Source organism: Babylonia areolata, chromosome 12, assembly GCF_041734735.1.
Source record: "Babylonia areolata isolate BAREFJ2019XMU chromosome 12, ASM4173473v1, whole genome shotgun sequence".
NCBI lineage: Eukaryota > Metazoa > Mollusca > Gastropoda > Neogastropoda > Buccinidae > Babylonia > Babylonia areolata.
This window is the reverse complement of record NC_134887.1, coordinates 10,194,261-10,210,716: the sequence shown is the minus strand read 5'-3', so window position 1 is coordinate 10,210,716 and position 16,456 is coordinate 10,194,261. Positions and strand designations below refer to the sequence as shown.

The 16,456-nt window shown below is 42.2% G+C and overlaps 1 protein-coding gene across 1 annotated transcript in view; it reads right to left on the bottom strand.

Annotated features, from left to right (window-relative positions):
- Positions 1-16,456, bottom strand: part of LOC143288056 (uncharacterized) — a 38,715-nt gene that overhangs the window by 2,996 nt on the left and 19,263 nt on the right. The window contains exons 5-9 of the mRNA XM_076596321.1: positions 5,318-5,565; positions 4,438-4,590; positions 3,304-3,400; positions 2,487-2,584; positions 1-996 (exon numbers count right to left, since the gene is read on the bottom strand). The exon at positions 1-996 is cut by the window's left edge and continues 2,996 nt beyond it. Coding sequence (XP_076452436.1) covers positions 949-996; positions 2,487-2,584; positions 3,304-3,400; positions 4,438-4,590; positions 5,318-5,565 — 644 coding nt within the window. The 3' untranslated portion in view covers positions 1-948. The remainder of the gene's footprint in view (positions 997-2,486; positions 2,585-3,303; positions 3,401-4,437; positions 4,591-5,317; positions 5,566-16,456) is intronic.

Genomic DNA, 16,456 nt, shown 5'->3' with positions numbered 1-16,456 from the left:
AAAAAATCCCATAACATGCTAGTGTTTTCAAAGCACCATCGATCCATCCCGTCTTGCACGAATCAATTTTATGCTTTGACCCATTTTGAGGCACAAGACTGCAAACTAAAACATCGCAGTATAGATATTTTATAAACTGAAAGAAAACAAACCACCACTAACACAAATTCTACAGATAAAATCGCATTGGTAATCGATAAACACCACTGATAAATCATGCACATACATCGCATTAGTCATTGATAACATTACATCACATTGTCCAGGCCACAGTCTTGTTTCCTCAGCATCGGTGCCTTTTGGGTGGGCAACCCAGCATCAGAACAATATAACATGCATAACACTGGTTGTTGTTTTTTTCTTCTTAAGACGTGTCACTGGAGTTTGTTTTCTGAGACTAAACAGACCGGCAATCCACCACTGAAGTTCGTTTTCTCAGGCACAGCAGACCAACGATCCACATTATCACGTTTCTGAGGCACAAGGACAAGTGGGTCATTTCCGATCCTTCTATGAATCCGAAGATATTTCAGTAGCACATGTATTTGCATGTCAGTTGAATACGGACGTGAACAGTATTTGGGTTTCGTCCCCGTTTTGTTGCATCAGAATCGGCTTATAGCTTCGCTTGGTTCTGGCAAAAAAAGGAAGAGGGGCAGATGAGAGAGGTTATATATTAAAAAAAGAAGAAGTTTAAATCAATGTTTTTGCCATTTGGAAGCCTGGCGTTAGTTGGACAGGTTTCAACTGTTCACAAACGGTCACTGGAGATGTAAGATGCGTTGACACTTCGTCTCGACATTGTATAGTCACACCGTCACAACAGCAGCCACGCGCAGGATTTGCTGCCTTGTCCAACGTTGTAGCACACACACCATCTCCAGTACACAGACTGTGCGGCATCACGTTTCACTGGATACATCTGTCAACAACCGCGTGCCAGCTGGGTCAGGAATTCAGTTCCCTCATCGGTTTGGCACACCTGTACATGGAGATCTGAGGAGGAAAAAACAAAACAAACACACGTCATAAATACATAGATAAATATGCCCCATCCTATTTACGTTACTACCTTCACCTTACACCCCATCTCGTTCTTTACGATCAGTTTCAGACCCACTCTGTTTCTGAGTTCCCAGTTTCAAACATTTCAGAATCGGCCGCGGATCTTTCTCTGTATGTGGACCTTACACTTGGAACGATCGTTCTCTTTCGCTTCGTCAAATCCCAGAACTCGGCTCTTTGAAGTCTGGCCTTAAAACCTTCCTCTTTCCAAACAGGCCCACCATCTTCCTCTTTCTGTCCTTAGTTTCTCTGGTCTTCTGTAGGCTAGAAATGTTTTTTATTTTATTTATTTATTTATTTTTTTGTGATAAGTTTTGTCTTTTATTCTTTTGGTTCAGAGTTGTATATTCATGTGAAAGTCATGGGTAAATCCGCTTTGACATGTCTCCGCACAGGGTTTAGCACTATATAAATGCATTATTTACTATTTTATTTCACATATCAATAGATTTTAACCAGTGAATTGATTGGAGATTCTTTTTTGAGTTGGAAAGTAAAAATGACCAGTATAAAAAAGATACTAAATAAACGACACACGCTAAAAATCCGATATGGATTTAGAAATAAAGTGAAGACATTTAAATCACTGGCGCATGGATCCTTTGTGGTCGGCTTGGCTCCAGAAGCAACATGATTCGATTTGATTTGCAGTTTCCTTTAGTCATGATTTCAGAGAAAATTATGCAGTTGTAAATAACTACGGAAATGAATGTTTTAATTTCTAACCTGATTTTGTTTGACATATTTTTGTGATTTGTATAATATGTTGCTAGTGTAAGTCATGTCAATTCAAGCTGAAAAGACACGTACACAAAACGTTTTTAATCATGTAACGTTGACAGAACGCTTCGTTGAAATACTTAGCACTGGCAGACTATAATAAATTTCAGGTATCGTCCACTATTTTCTTGAATACTGTACGTTCTGGAAACATTATTTGATGACTGTTATTTAACCATGTCCACTGTTGGAAGCCAGCCAGGGTATCAGCGCAAAGCTGAACAGATTTGTGTTATGTTGCACACTTAGACTGCCTTAAGCAACTACTGTTGTCATTGTTGTCATGAAACTGTTAGCCATTCGCTATTGTAATTGTTAACCACCACCTGAAACCTACTGCTCATAGGTAATCACAGTAAAAAGGTCGTTAACCATCACCATCTGTTCCGTTGCTGTCTCAAGTAACTACGTCATGTAGTTATCGTCGGAAAACAGTATCCATCAGTTATTGTCATCATTAAGCTTGACTTTCAGCTTAAACCTACTGGTCCGTAGATTATCATCCAAAGAAGGTCACTAATTTTTACCGTTTTTCTCTCTCTCATTAAAACCGAAGTGAAGAATCATGCTACTAAGGAAAGTGCTAGGCAGATTTATCATCATCATCATCAGCAGTATTGTCATTGTCCTCAGTGTCTGACCTGTCTCAGCTGTCCCCTGTAGCTGTGGACATCATCGATGTCACACATAGTGTTGCCGAAGACGAACGGCTTCCGACGCTGAGCCAGAATGTAGTCCCCTGCACGAGGAAGAAAAGAACATGTGGGTGAAATTGTGCCGCAGTAGCTCATTAGGTCAGAGTGCCACTGCTTCACCCATAGAAATGGTAGTGAGAGGTCTGGACCAAACGTAAACCGACAATGAGGATATTAATAATGTGTGTGTGTGTGTGTGTGTGTGTGTGTGTGTGTGTGTGTGTGGAGGAGGGTGGGGTGGGTGGGGGTACGGCTTAATGAATGGCAGCAGTAGAGCCAAAATCAGAAAGACTGGCATACAGATGAAAAATTGATAATGGGAGGAAAGCCAACAGTAAATACCACATCATACTTTCATGATAATTCGAGCTCTCTTTCTTATTATTAACATACTTGGTGGCATTACACACACACACACACACACACACACACACACACACACACACACACACGAAAATTCATATCTGACATGACTGATCACTTAATCAGTTTTGCCATTCTGCCCCCCCACCCCCCACCCCCATCCCCCCACGCCCCTCCAAAACGAGAAAAAAAACCCCGCAATTTTCACACACTTACACATAGTATTAAAAATACATAGCTAAGCCTTCCAATTTTAAGATATCGGCTCGTTATCTTTCAAGGACCACTTCAAAAGCCATAAACATACGCCGCTAACGACAATACTACTGCTGACGACGACACTTATGATAATGACAGACATGGAGGCTGACGACAACGGTACGAACAGAAAAAAACTGACCATTCCCTTGCACTCGGACCGACTGTTGGACTTCGTTGACCCGCCCCGTGAGGAACCTCCCGTCAAACACCAGCGACACGTGCTTGGGGACGGACGCCTACCAAGTCACACACACACACACACACACACACACACACACACACACACACACACAGAGTGAACCAGTCAGTTGACCATAATGACGATAAAAATAATGATAGAAATGATAATAATGATAATACATTTATATAGCTCTTTCAAACCTCTCAAAACGCCCTGTTGACACGTTTCAGACACAAAGCAGGCAAGCACACAAACACGCACGCACGCACGCGCGCGCGCACACACACATGCACGCGTGCGCGCGCGTGCACACACACACACACACACACACACACACACACACGCAAACTCGCAAACACACGTATAGAAGTAATAGATGTGGTTCCATGGAATACAAACATGGAATGAGGTGCCTTAATCATGTAGAGTCTGAAGAGGAATGTTTTTAGATTCGTTTTAAAGGATGTGAGTGTGGGACTGTGAGGGACTGAAAAAAGGCAGTGAATTCCGGGTCTGTACAGTGGAAGAGAACTAAAAGCTCTCTTGACATGTTTCTCTCTGTATCACGACTCGATTTGTGTTACTATGAGCCATGAAGTAGGAACGCTTGCGCAATCTGCCAAGTCTACTGAACAAAACTTAAAACTCCTAAATGTATTTATCAACACTGGAGAGGTTGGCCAAGCGGCCAGCCACCGTGATGTAGTGGTCAGCATCTCGGACTGACGACTGCCCCCCCCCACCCCCACCCCCTTCTCCCCCGTGGCCGGCTCCTACCGAGAGTCGAGTGTGCTGTTGGCTCACATTTGAACACCGGGACCACACAGTGGTGGGTCATCCACTTCACATCTTTGGAAGTGTTGCTCAAATTCCCCAGCACTGCAGGTGTCTGCATCTCTCAGCCTGGATTACGCTGCGGTATATAGTATGAGAGTGCAGCCTTATCAAGTCGTCCCAAGCCTCAGTAGACCCCCATAGCATCACCATCACCATTACCATTCATCATCGGAATGACCGAAATATAGGGGCACATAAAATAAAAGAACAATAACTACAAATACATATAAGAGCTGGCCAGGCAGGCCTACTGACCTGGTAAGGGACGGCCACCGTAAGGGCACTCTCCACGTCGTTGAGAGCGTGACGGAAACGGTACATGACGTGGAACACCACCACCCCCAGGTACACGTCCAGTACGATCTCCACGGACGGCCCGGCTCCTTGCTTACAGTTGGTCAGCAACACCTGCATGGACAGTAAAGGAATGATGTAGGCAACGGTCTTCCCACAGGTAGCATGAAGTTCTTTCCATAATGATACTAATACTGCTACCACTACCACTAACAATAATGCAGATTGACGCGCACACCTCCCAGGCACAAGGCATTTCGTGTCTACGTCTTCACTTTCTGCTTAAAAAATGTCTCAGCCAAGCAAATAACTTAAGCTGTACTCCAGCCTACTCGTTCATAGTTATATATAGGGACATAAAAGCTTCATAGCCTTACAAACAACTTCAGATGTGCTCCAGTCCACTTGTTTATGGTTATATATTTGGGGACTTTCACCTTTAGTGTCTCACAGATTTCTGATTTCTCGTTAAGGCAAAATATGATTAGTACATGGTCGCTACTTAGCGTTTCATCACATGCAGTCCACTTGTGGTTCAGTGCTGTAACTGGAGAAAAACGTGTGATGTCTATAGATGAAGTCCTGTGGGTGGAAATGTCAGGGATTCGTGTTATACTACCATCATAAAGTGTCACAAACCACCGTATAGTTTCATGTGTGCGTGTGCTTTGGCAGCACAGACTTTTGCTTCAGAGCCCGCGTATACCGTCGTTGCGAAACGACAGAGACATTTCGAAACATTAGATTGGGCGCACTAAAAAGTGAATCGTCATCCTGTTCTTTATCATCATCATCATCATCGTCGTCGTCGTCGTCGTTGTCCTGGCGCTATCGGGTATACCTGCCTGAGTCTTGAAGGCCCCTCCTCCACTACAAAGTGTACACTGAGGCCGTTGTGGAACCTAGCGTTGCTGTAGCTGGGGAGGGAGAGGGAGGAGTAGCCGTCATACATCACGGACCCGTTGCCCAGGTCCACCACGCCCCGGGGGTCTATATGGATGCTGCCCGGGTCATTCTCACCGGTACTGCTGCTGCTGCTGGAGGACTGGGCGGAGAGGCCGTTGATTTGGATTTCTGCTGGACAGGTTTCTGGGGGGAAAAGTTAGAAGAATCAAAGTTATATTAAAAAAAAAAAAAAAAAAAAAAAGAAGCTTGTGTTATGTTTCAATTCATTGACTGGTATTGCACGCCTCGTGGTTTTCTGACGTCGTATTGATTTACAGTTCATCTACCACATCCCCCCATCCCCCGGTCTGCATTCTTCATCTGGCACACACATCTGGCGTTTTAAGACGGAAGTCTCATGGCTTCCGAACATTCGTACACCGCGGGACCGGATATTGGAAATACCCACCTTCAAATATCAGACTCTTGTTTAACTGTTCGTCTTTCAAATCTAATTTTAAAACATATTAACTCAAACAATATTTTAAACTATAGCCCCCCCACACCCACACCTCCATGACCGTCTTTGTGCGTGTAAGTCTGTGGGGGTGGGGGGGGGGGGGGGGGGGGCTGCACGTCCCACGATAAATTTTGCATAAGGAGCCCACAGAAACTGCAGAATTGCCACAATACTGCAGAGCATTTTATACAGCTTGTCTTGCCGCCATCATGCATTTGCCCCAAACACACACACACACACAGATTCTGCAATGGGAATACTCCGCCCTCACTAACATACGTGTCCCTTTTTATCCGCTCCCACAACCACACACACACCCGATCATCAGACTACTGCAGCCTGTTGATTGTAATTATAATAGGCAAGAAATTCCCAAATGATATGTTTTGTTGTTCTGGGAACGAACAGATTATAAAAAGAAAGAAAAAATCTACCAGAACAAGTCCGCCAGAAGGTTTAGTTGGCCAGGACAATTATACGTGTGGGTATTTCGAGCCCTGTCATTAGGCTACAGTTTTATAGAAAGAAAACACTTTCCGGAAAGCGAAGGTGAACAGATTCAGCCTTGTCATTACAGTTTTAAAAAAAAGAAAGAAAAAAGAAAAAGACTTTCTGGAAAGCGAAGGTGAACAGACTGGTAAGGCAATAAGTGCGAAAGAACAGAAAAGAAATAGATGAGGGGGAAAATCTCACACACACACACACACACACACACACACACTCGCACACACACACGCGCGCGCGCGAAAACATGGACAGTGGTAGAAAACAGCACTTTTTTTCTGGTACACAGTTCCCAAGAGGCACTACAAGACGTCCTCTTCTCACCCCCCCCCCCCCCACCCCCCTCACGGTATCCCCACGCCAGGGAACCCGGAGTCAACAGTCTCGGAACATCTTGCCAAAACAGTTCGCATTTTTGCTGTATTGGACTTACGTTGAATGAGTTTACACACACACACACACACACACACACACACACATACAACCCCCTCGACCCCCCCCAAAAAAAACAAAAAAAAACAAAACAAAAAAAAACAAAAAAAAAAAACAAAAGTACAACAGCAAAAAACCCGAAACAACAACAACCCCCCCGCAAAAAAAACCAAAAACAAAACAAAAACAAACAAAACAACAACAACAACAACCTCGTTTACATTTATATAATTCGATAATTCGTATTCTTCTTCCTAATGTTATTGGTGAACATTTCCGCCACGCCATAATTTCGCAACGTCATCGTTTGACGTGACAAAGAAAAGGAAAAAGAGCGTCTGCTACATTGAGCGTGATTTAATTACCATTTTTGTAAGATTTTATTCCACAAGGAAGTTATACAACAATGTTTCAAGGAAGTTAATCTACGATGTAAATGAAAACACGAGGAGTTGTATTTAGTTTAATCTGTGTCGGGGTTTTCCTTCAGAATTGTATAAATATGTTAAAAGTTAAGATCCTAAATGAAAATGATGGTGCTGGCACACACACACACACACACACACAGGGAGGGGGAGAGAGAGAGAGACAGAGACAGAGTATAGTAATGAAGTAAACGGGGCTGCATTATAAATGTAAAATACACTCTTTTTTTCTCTTTCTTCTAGTCTACCCCATCCATAAAATTTGCCTCACATTTTTTCCTTGTCTTTCATAATTTTAGGGTTTTGAAATGTATGAATTTCAATTAAATTTTCGTCATTTCATGATGGAACGAGGATAAACGTCAGCAGTAAGCCCGACACATTTCACTGACCTTACTTCCGGACATGAGCTGTGAATAATTATATCACGATGCGACTGCTTGATACGGTAAAAATAAAATGAAATAAAATAAAAGCCAAGGCTTCGTGTCTCATGTATGATTCCTGCTGATTTAAAACAACAGGAAAGAAAACGAAAATTCAGGTGGCGGGGAGAAAGGGGAGAGGGATGGGGGCGGGAGGGGGGGGGCGCTACTAATTCTTCCCCCCCCCCTCTCTCTAGCACACACACACAAAGATATATATATATATATATATATATATATATATATATATATATATATATATATATATGGGACTATCGATCAAGATCACCATGTAAAACTGTTTGTCAAATAAAAGGTGTGTGCTGGAAACCGGACAATACAAATATCAGGGTAGGTTGTGACACAATCATTTGTAACAAAAGGAAAATTCAAAATCATACAAATTTGTGTTATTACTTCTACAAACTGAATGTGTACGACAAGTATATAAGATTAACAACAATGAGAAAATGAAGATGTGCTTTATCTGTCAATGAAGATACGGGGAAACATAAAACATCAAATAAATGGGCAGCGTGCCTACTGATGACGCTGACGTTATGGCACTGCTGTTTGAAATGAACAAAGGAGTAACAAAATTCAATATGTTCCATCAGTAAACATAAACAGATCAAAGCCTACACACTGCGATCAACCACACACGTCTGGCTGGCGCCAGAACAAGTCATTCGCACAGGTCACAAATAAAGAAAAATCCTCAGCCAACATCATCAGCACGTCCGTTCACTGCAGGCAGAAAGTATCATGTCTTCGGGTGGGGGAACTGAAACTTGTGGTGGTAGAGTGGGATGGATAACTGAGAAGATGTATCCTTTTTGTTTGTCGGCAAAAATCAACAGCAGCAGCAAGGGTCACTCGAAACTCGTAAATACCCAGCAGGAGTGAAGTGGGTGCTCGTTACTGTTTCGGTTGTGTTGCACAACATGCTGGAGGCGTACGTTCATGGTGCAGCATGTGCATTTTGATTGGTTTTTCATGGAAAGACTAGATCAGATGACACCTGCCGTTCCATTGACAGCCCAGCTAGGGGGGGGACAACTGGTTTTGTTTCCATCTTCAAGTTGATGGGATAGTCTTCTTATAGTTTTGGAGGCTTTCGTGGTAATAGTCAGTTAGATCTATTTCCTCGGCTTCATTGGGCATTTGTCTAGCTTGTATAACTTTTGAGTTCTTTGGTTTCTGTTTTGCAACTGCACGCTTAGTGTCTCTTTTGGAACATGAAAAGATTCAGCAGCTTCGTGCGGTGACAACGCCTGCAAAGGCAGCAACCACAGCATCTTAGCGGACACCAGAGCAGACGTATCCTCGTGTGGTCTTTTTGTATGTTCTCACCATCGTACAATGATGGTGGGAAGAGGGGGGGAAGCAGACCTGGCCCGGCGTCCCATACACTCCAAAGCCCAGTTTTTATTTTCGGTGGTTCGATGCCACATAATATAGGTCCAGATCAAAGCGTCGAGCTTCCATTGCATTCAACGCGGCTTTCCGTCTTCGACAGCTCTTAACAAACACTCTGCACATACACTTGTATTCGGTAATCTCCTATTTCAGGGTTATTTCCTTTCGTATTAACAGTTGAACTGAGGAAAATTTTATAAAATCCAAACACTTACGGATTACATCCCCTGGCAAACAGTCCACTCCTCTTTCTTGACAGAATAAAAAATGAATTCAATCAGGAATAACATCAACTGTATTACCGTTGACAAAATGTTTTGTTTTTTTCCCTCAGTCTTGGGGGATATTCTCAACTTTCTAACGAGGAAAATGTTCGGCACTTTAGTCGTATATGCTTGTTTCTTACTTCATCAGTGGCTCGTCTTCGGTCATCGGATGACTAGCTTGCCCTGAAAGAAACAAATTCGTGTTATATTGGGAAAAGAAAAGGAAGAAAAAATTCAGTTGCTGAATTTATCTGAAACAACTCCGAAACCTCAATACACACACACACACACACACACACACACACACACACACACACCACGCGCGCTCGAGCACACGTGAATATGCTCAAGGACACAGTTTGATTAATTTGAATGAGTACTGTGTCGATGAAAAGCCAATTCTTCAAATAAATTACTAGGGACCTCTATTAAAGCGTTAAGGGATTGAAGTTATAAAGTTTTATAAAAACACGTTCTGTTCATTTTATGCTAAAACAAATAACGATTGCGGTTTATGAAAGGAAAAAAGTTTCAAATATCGAACAAAGGTATCAAATTCCGTAAACTTTTAGAAATCATCTCCGTTAGGGTGTTCGGAATTAGTGATATTCACTGAATGTTTGACATACCCATTTTTGAAATAATGATAATGTAATTTAACACGAAAAAAGAAAAAAATAATGATAATAAAGTAATAATGATTTTAAAAAGAAAGATAATAATTTAAAAAGAAAAAACAGGCTGACACCAAAAACGCTGAACCTAAACATCTTCTGTTATTCACAAAAGATAAAAGATTTTTAAGGAACCTGTTTGTAACAAACAAGAACAAAACTCCGATTCGTATTCATAGCATTTCCATAGTCAATATTACAAGCAAGAGTCTAAACTAAGAACATAGCTTACCTATTTCGTTTGCCAGCTTTTTCGGCCATGACGTTTTCCAGATGACGTCAGGAGACTTGTTCTCTCTTCCAGTGAATGTGCTCTCCTTTCGACCAAAATCGGGATGTTCCGAATTTACGACTGTACGGACTTCAAAACCTGCTGCAATCAGGCGACGACATTGTGTGTACTGCGTGTGTTGACCAATGTTATATTTCTGTTGAAATATGCTGGTTTGTCAGTCCACATCGGATTCGCATTTTAGTAATGTCAAAACAGATCATAGCAGTATCAGTATCAGTAGCTCAAGGAGGCGTCACAGCGTTCGGTCAAATCCATATACGCTACACCACATCTGCCAAGTAAATGCCCGACCAGCAGGGTTAGTAACCCAACGCGCTTAGTCAGTCCATATCATAGCACACGTATGTATTCGTATTTGTCGGAGTTTTAACCTGTTCCCATCCTTTCTGTGACTTTACCGCTCAGCCACTTCATTACAAAAAAAATGTTAAAAATTGCGTCATTATGTGTTTCTGTCCAGACATTTCTTTTTCGTTTCTTTTAACTTGAGCAAGAAGTGGAATATCATGCTGTCTTAAACCACAACTAATCCCACACGCACACAAAAAAAGTAATCCGACAACGAAACTGGAACGACGCAAGCAGATCTTGCGAATTCGGGGACTAAAAGAAATAAAATTTTGACGATCCGGAAGTCATACGCTAAAAATAGGAGTGAACAGAACTTTTTGGCTCTCTGCCTAAAAACCAAATATGGTATTAGCAAACCATTCCTTTTCCAGCAGTCTCTGCATATTGAAGGCACTCAATTCCATATCTGTATTCTGTGGATCCACGTCCATCTCTCCCACGCACGTGCGTGAGCGCGCTTTGTGTGCGTGTGTGTGTGCGTGGCCTGTGTCAGTACATTTTCTCTGTGTGTGTGTGTGTGTGTGTGTGTGTTTCCTGGTGAGCTTCGTGTCTGACTTGTTATTGTGAAGCATTTTATGAGGTTTAAAGCGTTGTATAAACGTATTATTATTATTGTTGTTGTTGTTGTTTACATTTCCGACGGGGCCACTGTGGTCGGAATCCCTTGACGCTGACCACCACGCCACATGGAGTCGCAAGTTTTTGCTGTGCTCTTTTGAACTTCATGCTTTACTTTTCTCACTTCCTCCGCCCGCTTCCTCGTAATAAAAGTGTGGAAGACGAGGCGCTAAAGCAATCAGAGAAGACACATTTCACATCCCAATGATGTAATAAATAGAAAACCGGAAGAGAGCGTACGTGCGCTGGGTTTAGCCAGTCTATCCTCGGCGCTCATATATTTTGTATTTTAATGTAACGCGTAGATCAACCGTAGCCCTTTGGAGTGGGAAGCGTTGTGACAGGAGGAGGGCCGGGGATGGGGGGTGCGGGGGTGGGGGTGGGGGTGGGGGGAAGTCTGGCGGGAAGTGATGAACCAGGAAAAAGAAGAAGTCTGGGGAGGGAGGGTACAAGGAGGGGGGGGTGGGAAGAGGGTAGAATGAATCAGGAAGTAGGAAGTAAAGAAAGCGGGTCAAGCTATTCTGACGTCACTGAAGTCACGCTAGTATTCAACGAGGACGGATATTTTGTATTCCGATCGTAACTACGTTCGACACACTCCCAGTTTCTTTGTTTTGTTTTGGTCGTTGGGCGTAAGTACTTTTGTGGGTGGGATTACAAACACATTCATTCCAGTTCAGTTCGAACAACAGGAAACACACCAGAGCTGAGAATATTGTCACAAACCTAAACCATCCAAACAAAAAAACAAACCAAAAAAAAAAAAAAAGCAGAACGTAAACAGACAAACCAAAAAACCAAAACAGAAAACAACTGTCACACCTGGGGAAAATAGTGAAAGAGAAAAATGGGTAGCAATAACCGGCGTCATACAGTAGAATAATCCTAGAAAATGCCTCAGGCAACGTAAGTGGGGAGCAAAATAACAAGTTTAACTCTTCGCAAATGATTCCAAACTTTTTTGTTTGCAAACAGTATCTCGATGGAGATGGATTTGACAAGAGAGTGACGTGTACACTTTGTGAAAAAGTGAGAAAGGTACAATCAATGTATCATCCATTGAGCCCTTCAGGCTTGTGGTGTAGCACCCAGTTTTTGAATATTGTGATACAGGACCGTGCTGTCAAGAGTGTGTTTTTGTCGTCTATGGATTATTATCCCTTGTTAATTACTGTTCCTTGTAGGCCGTGTCTTCATTTTTTTCCCATGTTCAGATTTCAAGGAAATGTTCAAATTTCTTATTTTATTCAAAATTCTTCATTCTTCTTTGACCCATCAGTTTTCTGCTCAAGTCAGCTTCCAGATACATATTCGTAGCAAGAGAGATGTCCCTGCCAGCTGGAAAAAAAAACAACCAACAACAACAGGGGAGCAGCAATAAGCAAGGCCAATAAACACTACTGACACCGTGCAAAGCAACTGTGTGCATGCGTGCTGTGCATGCGAACTTTTCCCTCTGGAGAATGAAAATGGCTAACGAGAGCAATAATCAGCCATTTTTTAAACTCACGACCCCCACACCCAGACCACCCCTTTTTCTCTATCCCCCGAATCCCCGTCCCTCCCCCCGCTCCCCCGTGGCCCCCCGCGCATATAATTATTGGTTTTTAAACCAGAACGACGCTTCTTACCTTTCTTTAAGAAAAACAAGACACCAAGGTTGAATTTACTCACACTCTCTCTCTTTATATATATATATATATATATTGTGTGTGTGTGTGTGTGTGTGTGTGTGTTCCCTCTCTCTCTCTCTCTCTCTCTATATATATATATATATATGTGTATACAGAGAGAGAGAGAGAGAGAGAGAAGAGAACTCAAAAGTTCTTCATTCAGGGATTTAGATTTTAGGCATGGTTTATTCTTCCAACCCGTTTTTGCTAATCTACATCCATTACAAATAGCGCACACATACGGGAAGGAAAGGTGAGAGAAAAAAACAACAACTGGAAACTATCTTCGTGCAGAAGGTCATACAAGATAAAGAACACACACACACACACACACACACACACACACACACACACACACACACAGATGAAGAGACACAGAGAGACACAAATTGACAGATCGATAGGAGAGAAAGAGAAGAGTTGGGGAAAGAGAAAGAAAGATAGATGGACAGTACTGTGCGTTCTGTGTTCCAGGAGACATTTAGTTACGAAGCATCATCGCGAGCATTGCTCAGAAGTAGAGACGAAAGTTGATAGATAATACATGATACATTCTGTTTGGAAAAGACGAACTTATTATCATTCTCACAAAGGGAGCTATGAGCTGAGTTCGTGTGCGAAATTTCACCGAGTTCGGCCTCTTGTGTGTGTTGCGCACATATATATGCGTAGGAGAGTAATAGTTTTCAATCTACGTCTTTCCACTTGAAATGATATTGGTTAGTGAGTGTGTGTGAGAAGGGTAGGTGGGCGATTTTTTTAATATTTTTAATTTAATTTTTTTTAAAATAAGATTTTTAAATGGGAAATAAAAGTTGGGCATCATTGTTTACACATGTCTTTTTTTTTTTTTTTTCAGGAAAAGTAGCTATGAAAGAGGAAACCCCCCCCCCCCCCCCCCCCCGAAAACATTGTCGAGATTGTGTAAATTCGTTAACAGGTGGAGAACAGAATTGTTGTTATTGTTTGCCGTAAACATGTGCACCATTCCGTGTCAGTCCATATATCTCGTGTGTTTTCAGTTGTCCAATTAAACTGTTAATCTTAACCTTAATTAAAAATGAGACAAAGAGAGAGATAAAACTGTCTCTGTCCTCCCGCCCTCCCCCTCTCAGAGGGCAGGCAGAGGAGGAAGGAAGTGAAATAAATTAGTCCCAGTAGGGCAGACATGCGATCTCTTCGCGGGATTTATACTTCTTCTGCTTTCATTAAGCTGCAACTTCCCACGATGACTCGTTTGTGCGAGTGGGTCTTCTCTCTCTCTCTCTCTCTCTCTCTCTCTCTCTCCCCCCCCCCCTCTCTCTCTCTCTCTCTCTCAACATGCATGACTGCTTTCACTCCGCTATGTATGTAGCCATTTCCGTGTGTGTGCAAGATGGTTTTGTTCCATGGTTCCATAACCCACCGAAAGCCGACAAGGGATCCTTAACGTGCGAATGTGGTCTTCTGCATGCAGCATGCACACGCAAAGGGGCTTCAGGCACTGAGCGGGTCTGCACAATTGTTGGTGTGTGATATCGGAAACTCCACCCCAAACCCACAAGGCACCACGTGACCGGAATCGAACCCAGGACCCTCAGATTCAAAGTCCAACGCTTTAATTAACCACTCAGCGGCTGTTGCCGCGCGGGTTTTCAGGGGGGAATGAAAGTTACAGTTATGGCTATTCGTGTTGGGAATCGAGATGAATATTTAAAAAGAAAAGAAAAGAAGAAGAAGAAGAAAAAGACTCACATGTGATTCCTGCTGCACAGTAATAGATAACCGACAATGCCGACGGTGAGGTGGGTGGGTGGGGATATGGGGGTGGGTGGTTAACGGTACATAGGATATAAATAATATTTTGGCTCACCATCAGAAATATTTGTCGATCCGAAAGTTGTGTGCTGGAAACGGAGCAGTAGTATCAATCGGCATTTCATTGTTTTGCAGTCATAGAAAAGATCTGTCAGAGTTTCAAACTTTCCTTTTCTTTATCCTGACTTTTCAACTTCGATAAATCGTAAAAAAAAAAAAAAAAACGCCAATATACACGATAATCACACTGGACAAGTCTATTTCTTTCGACAAATAATGTTAGGCGGATCAGACATAAGTGGATTGATGACCAAGTGGTAACGCGTCCGCATAAGAAGCGAGAGAATCTGAGCGCGCTGGTTCGAATCACTGCTCAGCCGCCGATATTCCCCCCCCCCTCCACACCTCCCCCCACTCCCTTCACTCCCCACCCTACTCCCCCCAAATGTTATCAAAGTCAAGGAAATCGTCAAAAACTGTGCATTCTGTGAGCTCGTCTTTCATGTTTTACAGTGATGGAGTCACGTTTTCAAAAGGAAAACTGATTCAAGTATTAAGACATTTCCAGCATGTTCTATGAGACGTTTGTCCCTTTTCACACACACACACACACATGCACACCGCGCGAGCAATTAGTTTTTCTACATGTTTTACATAATTATGTCCTTCAGAAAGACTTAACGATGTAACTTGGAATGCGTCAAAAGAAGTGACGTGTATACGAGCAATGCAGGCGTCTCGTAATTGTTCGCTGGAAGAAGGGGGAAAAAGGTAAGACGTGGGAGGTGGTGGGGTGGGGGTTGGAGGGAGCTCTCGGCCTTCACTACGCGTGTCTTTGAAAAAAAAAGAAAAAAAAAAAAGGCTATTTCCATTACAGTCCTCTGTACAGGCATTTGTATTTTATTTGTATTTGTATTTCTTTTAATCACAACAGATTTCTCTGTGTGAAATTCAGGCTGCTCTCCCCAGGGAGAGCGCGTCGCTACACTACAGCGCCACCCATTTTTTGTATTTTTTTTCCTGCATGCAGTTTTGTTTGGTTTGCATGGCTCCAGCTAAATGATTTCCTCCAAACACACTGGTCATCTTCCCTACTGTTCTCATGAGAAAAGTTTCGATTCAAAGAAATATAATCCTTTAGCCCCTTTTGGGATGTGGAGGATGAAATAACAATATATACACACGGAATCACGACTTCAGTCTAACAATGTCACAGAAACAAGCAAAACACACGCGCGCGCGCGGATACACTAATTATGATTTGGAAAAAAAAAAAGAAGAAGAAGAAAAAAAAATCAGCATAAAAGCAAGTATGTTCTGGATGTAACTAAAAGTTACACACCCTTTCCAGATTTTATGAATTCACTTCAATTGTGTTTTCTTTCCAGCGCGAAATAAACTGCATAAACCGAACATTGACAAAAGCGATAGATACTTACGTGGTATCAATTTATTTCGAATTACAATATTTTTAGGACATTCTAAAACAAAATGAAATACATCCTCAACAGTTCCCATTTTACACTCCTTGCAAATCTGTTTTCTCTGCTTACGCCTTCTCTACTTCCTATTTCGATCTGCAGTTTATGATTACTGCAACGAAACTTTATTAAAGGATATATGTATGTATCTGTAAGTTTTGAGATGTATATCCTCATATAGAATAGACATTTAGTACTAACTCCAAGCGATTTTC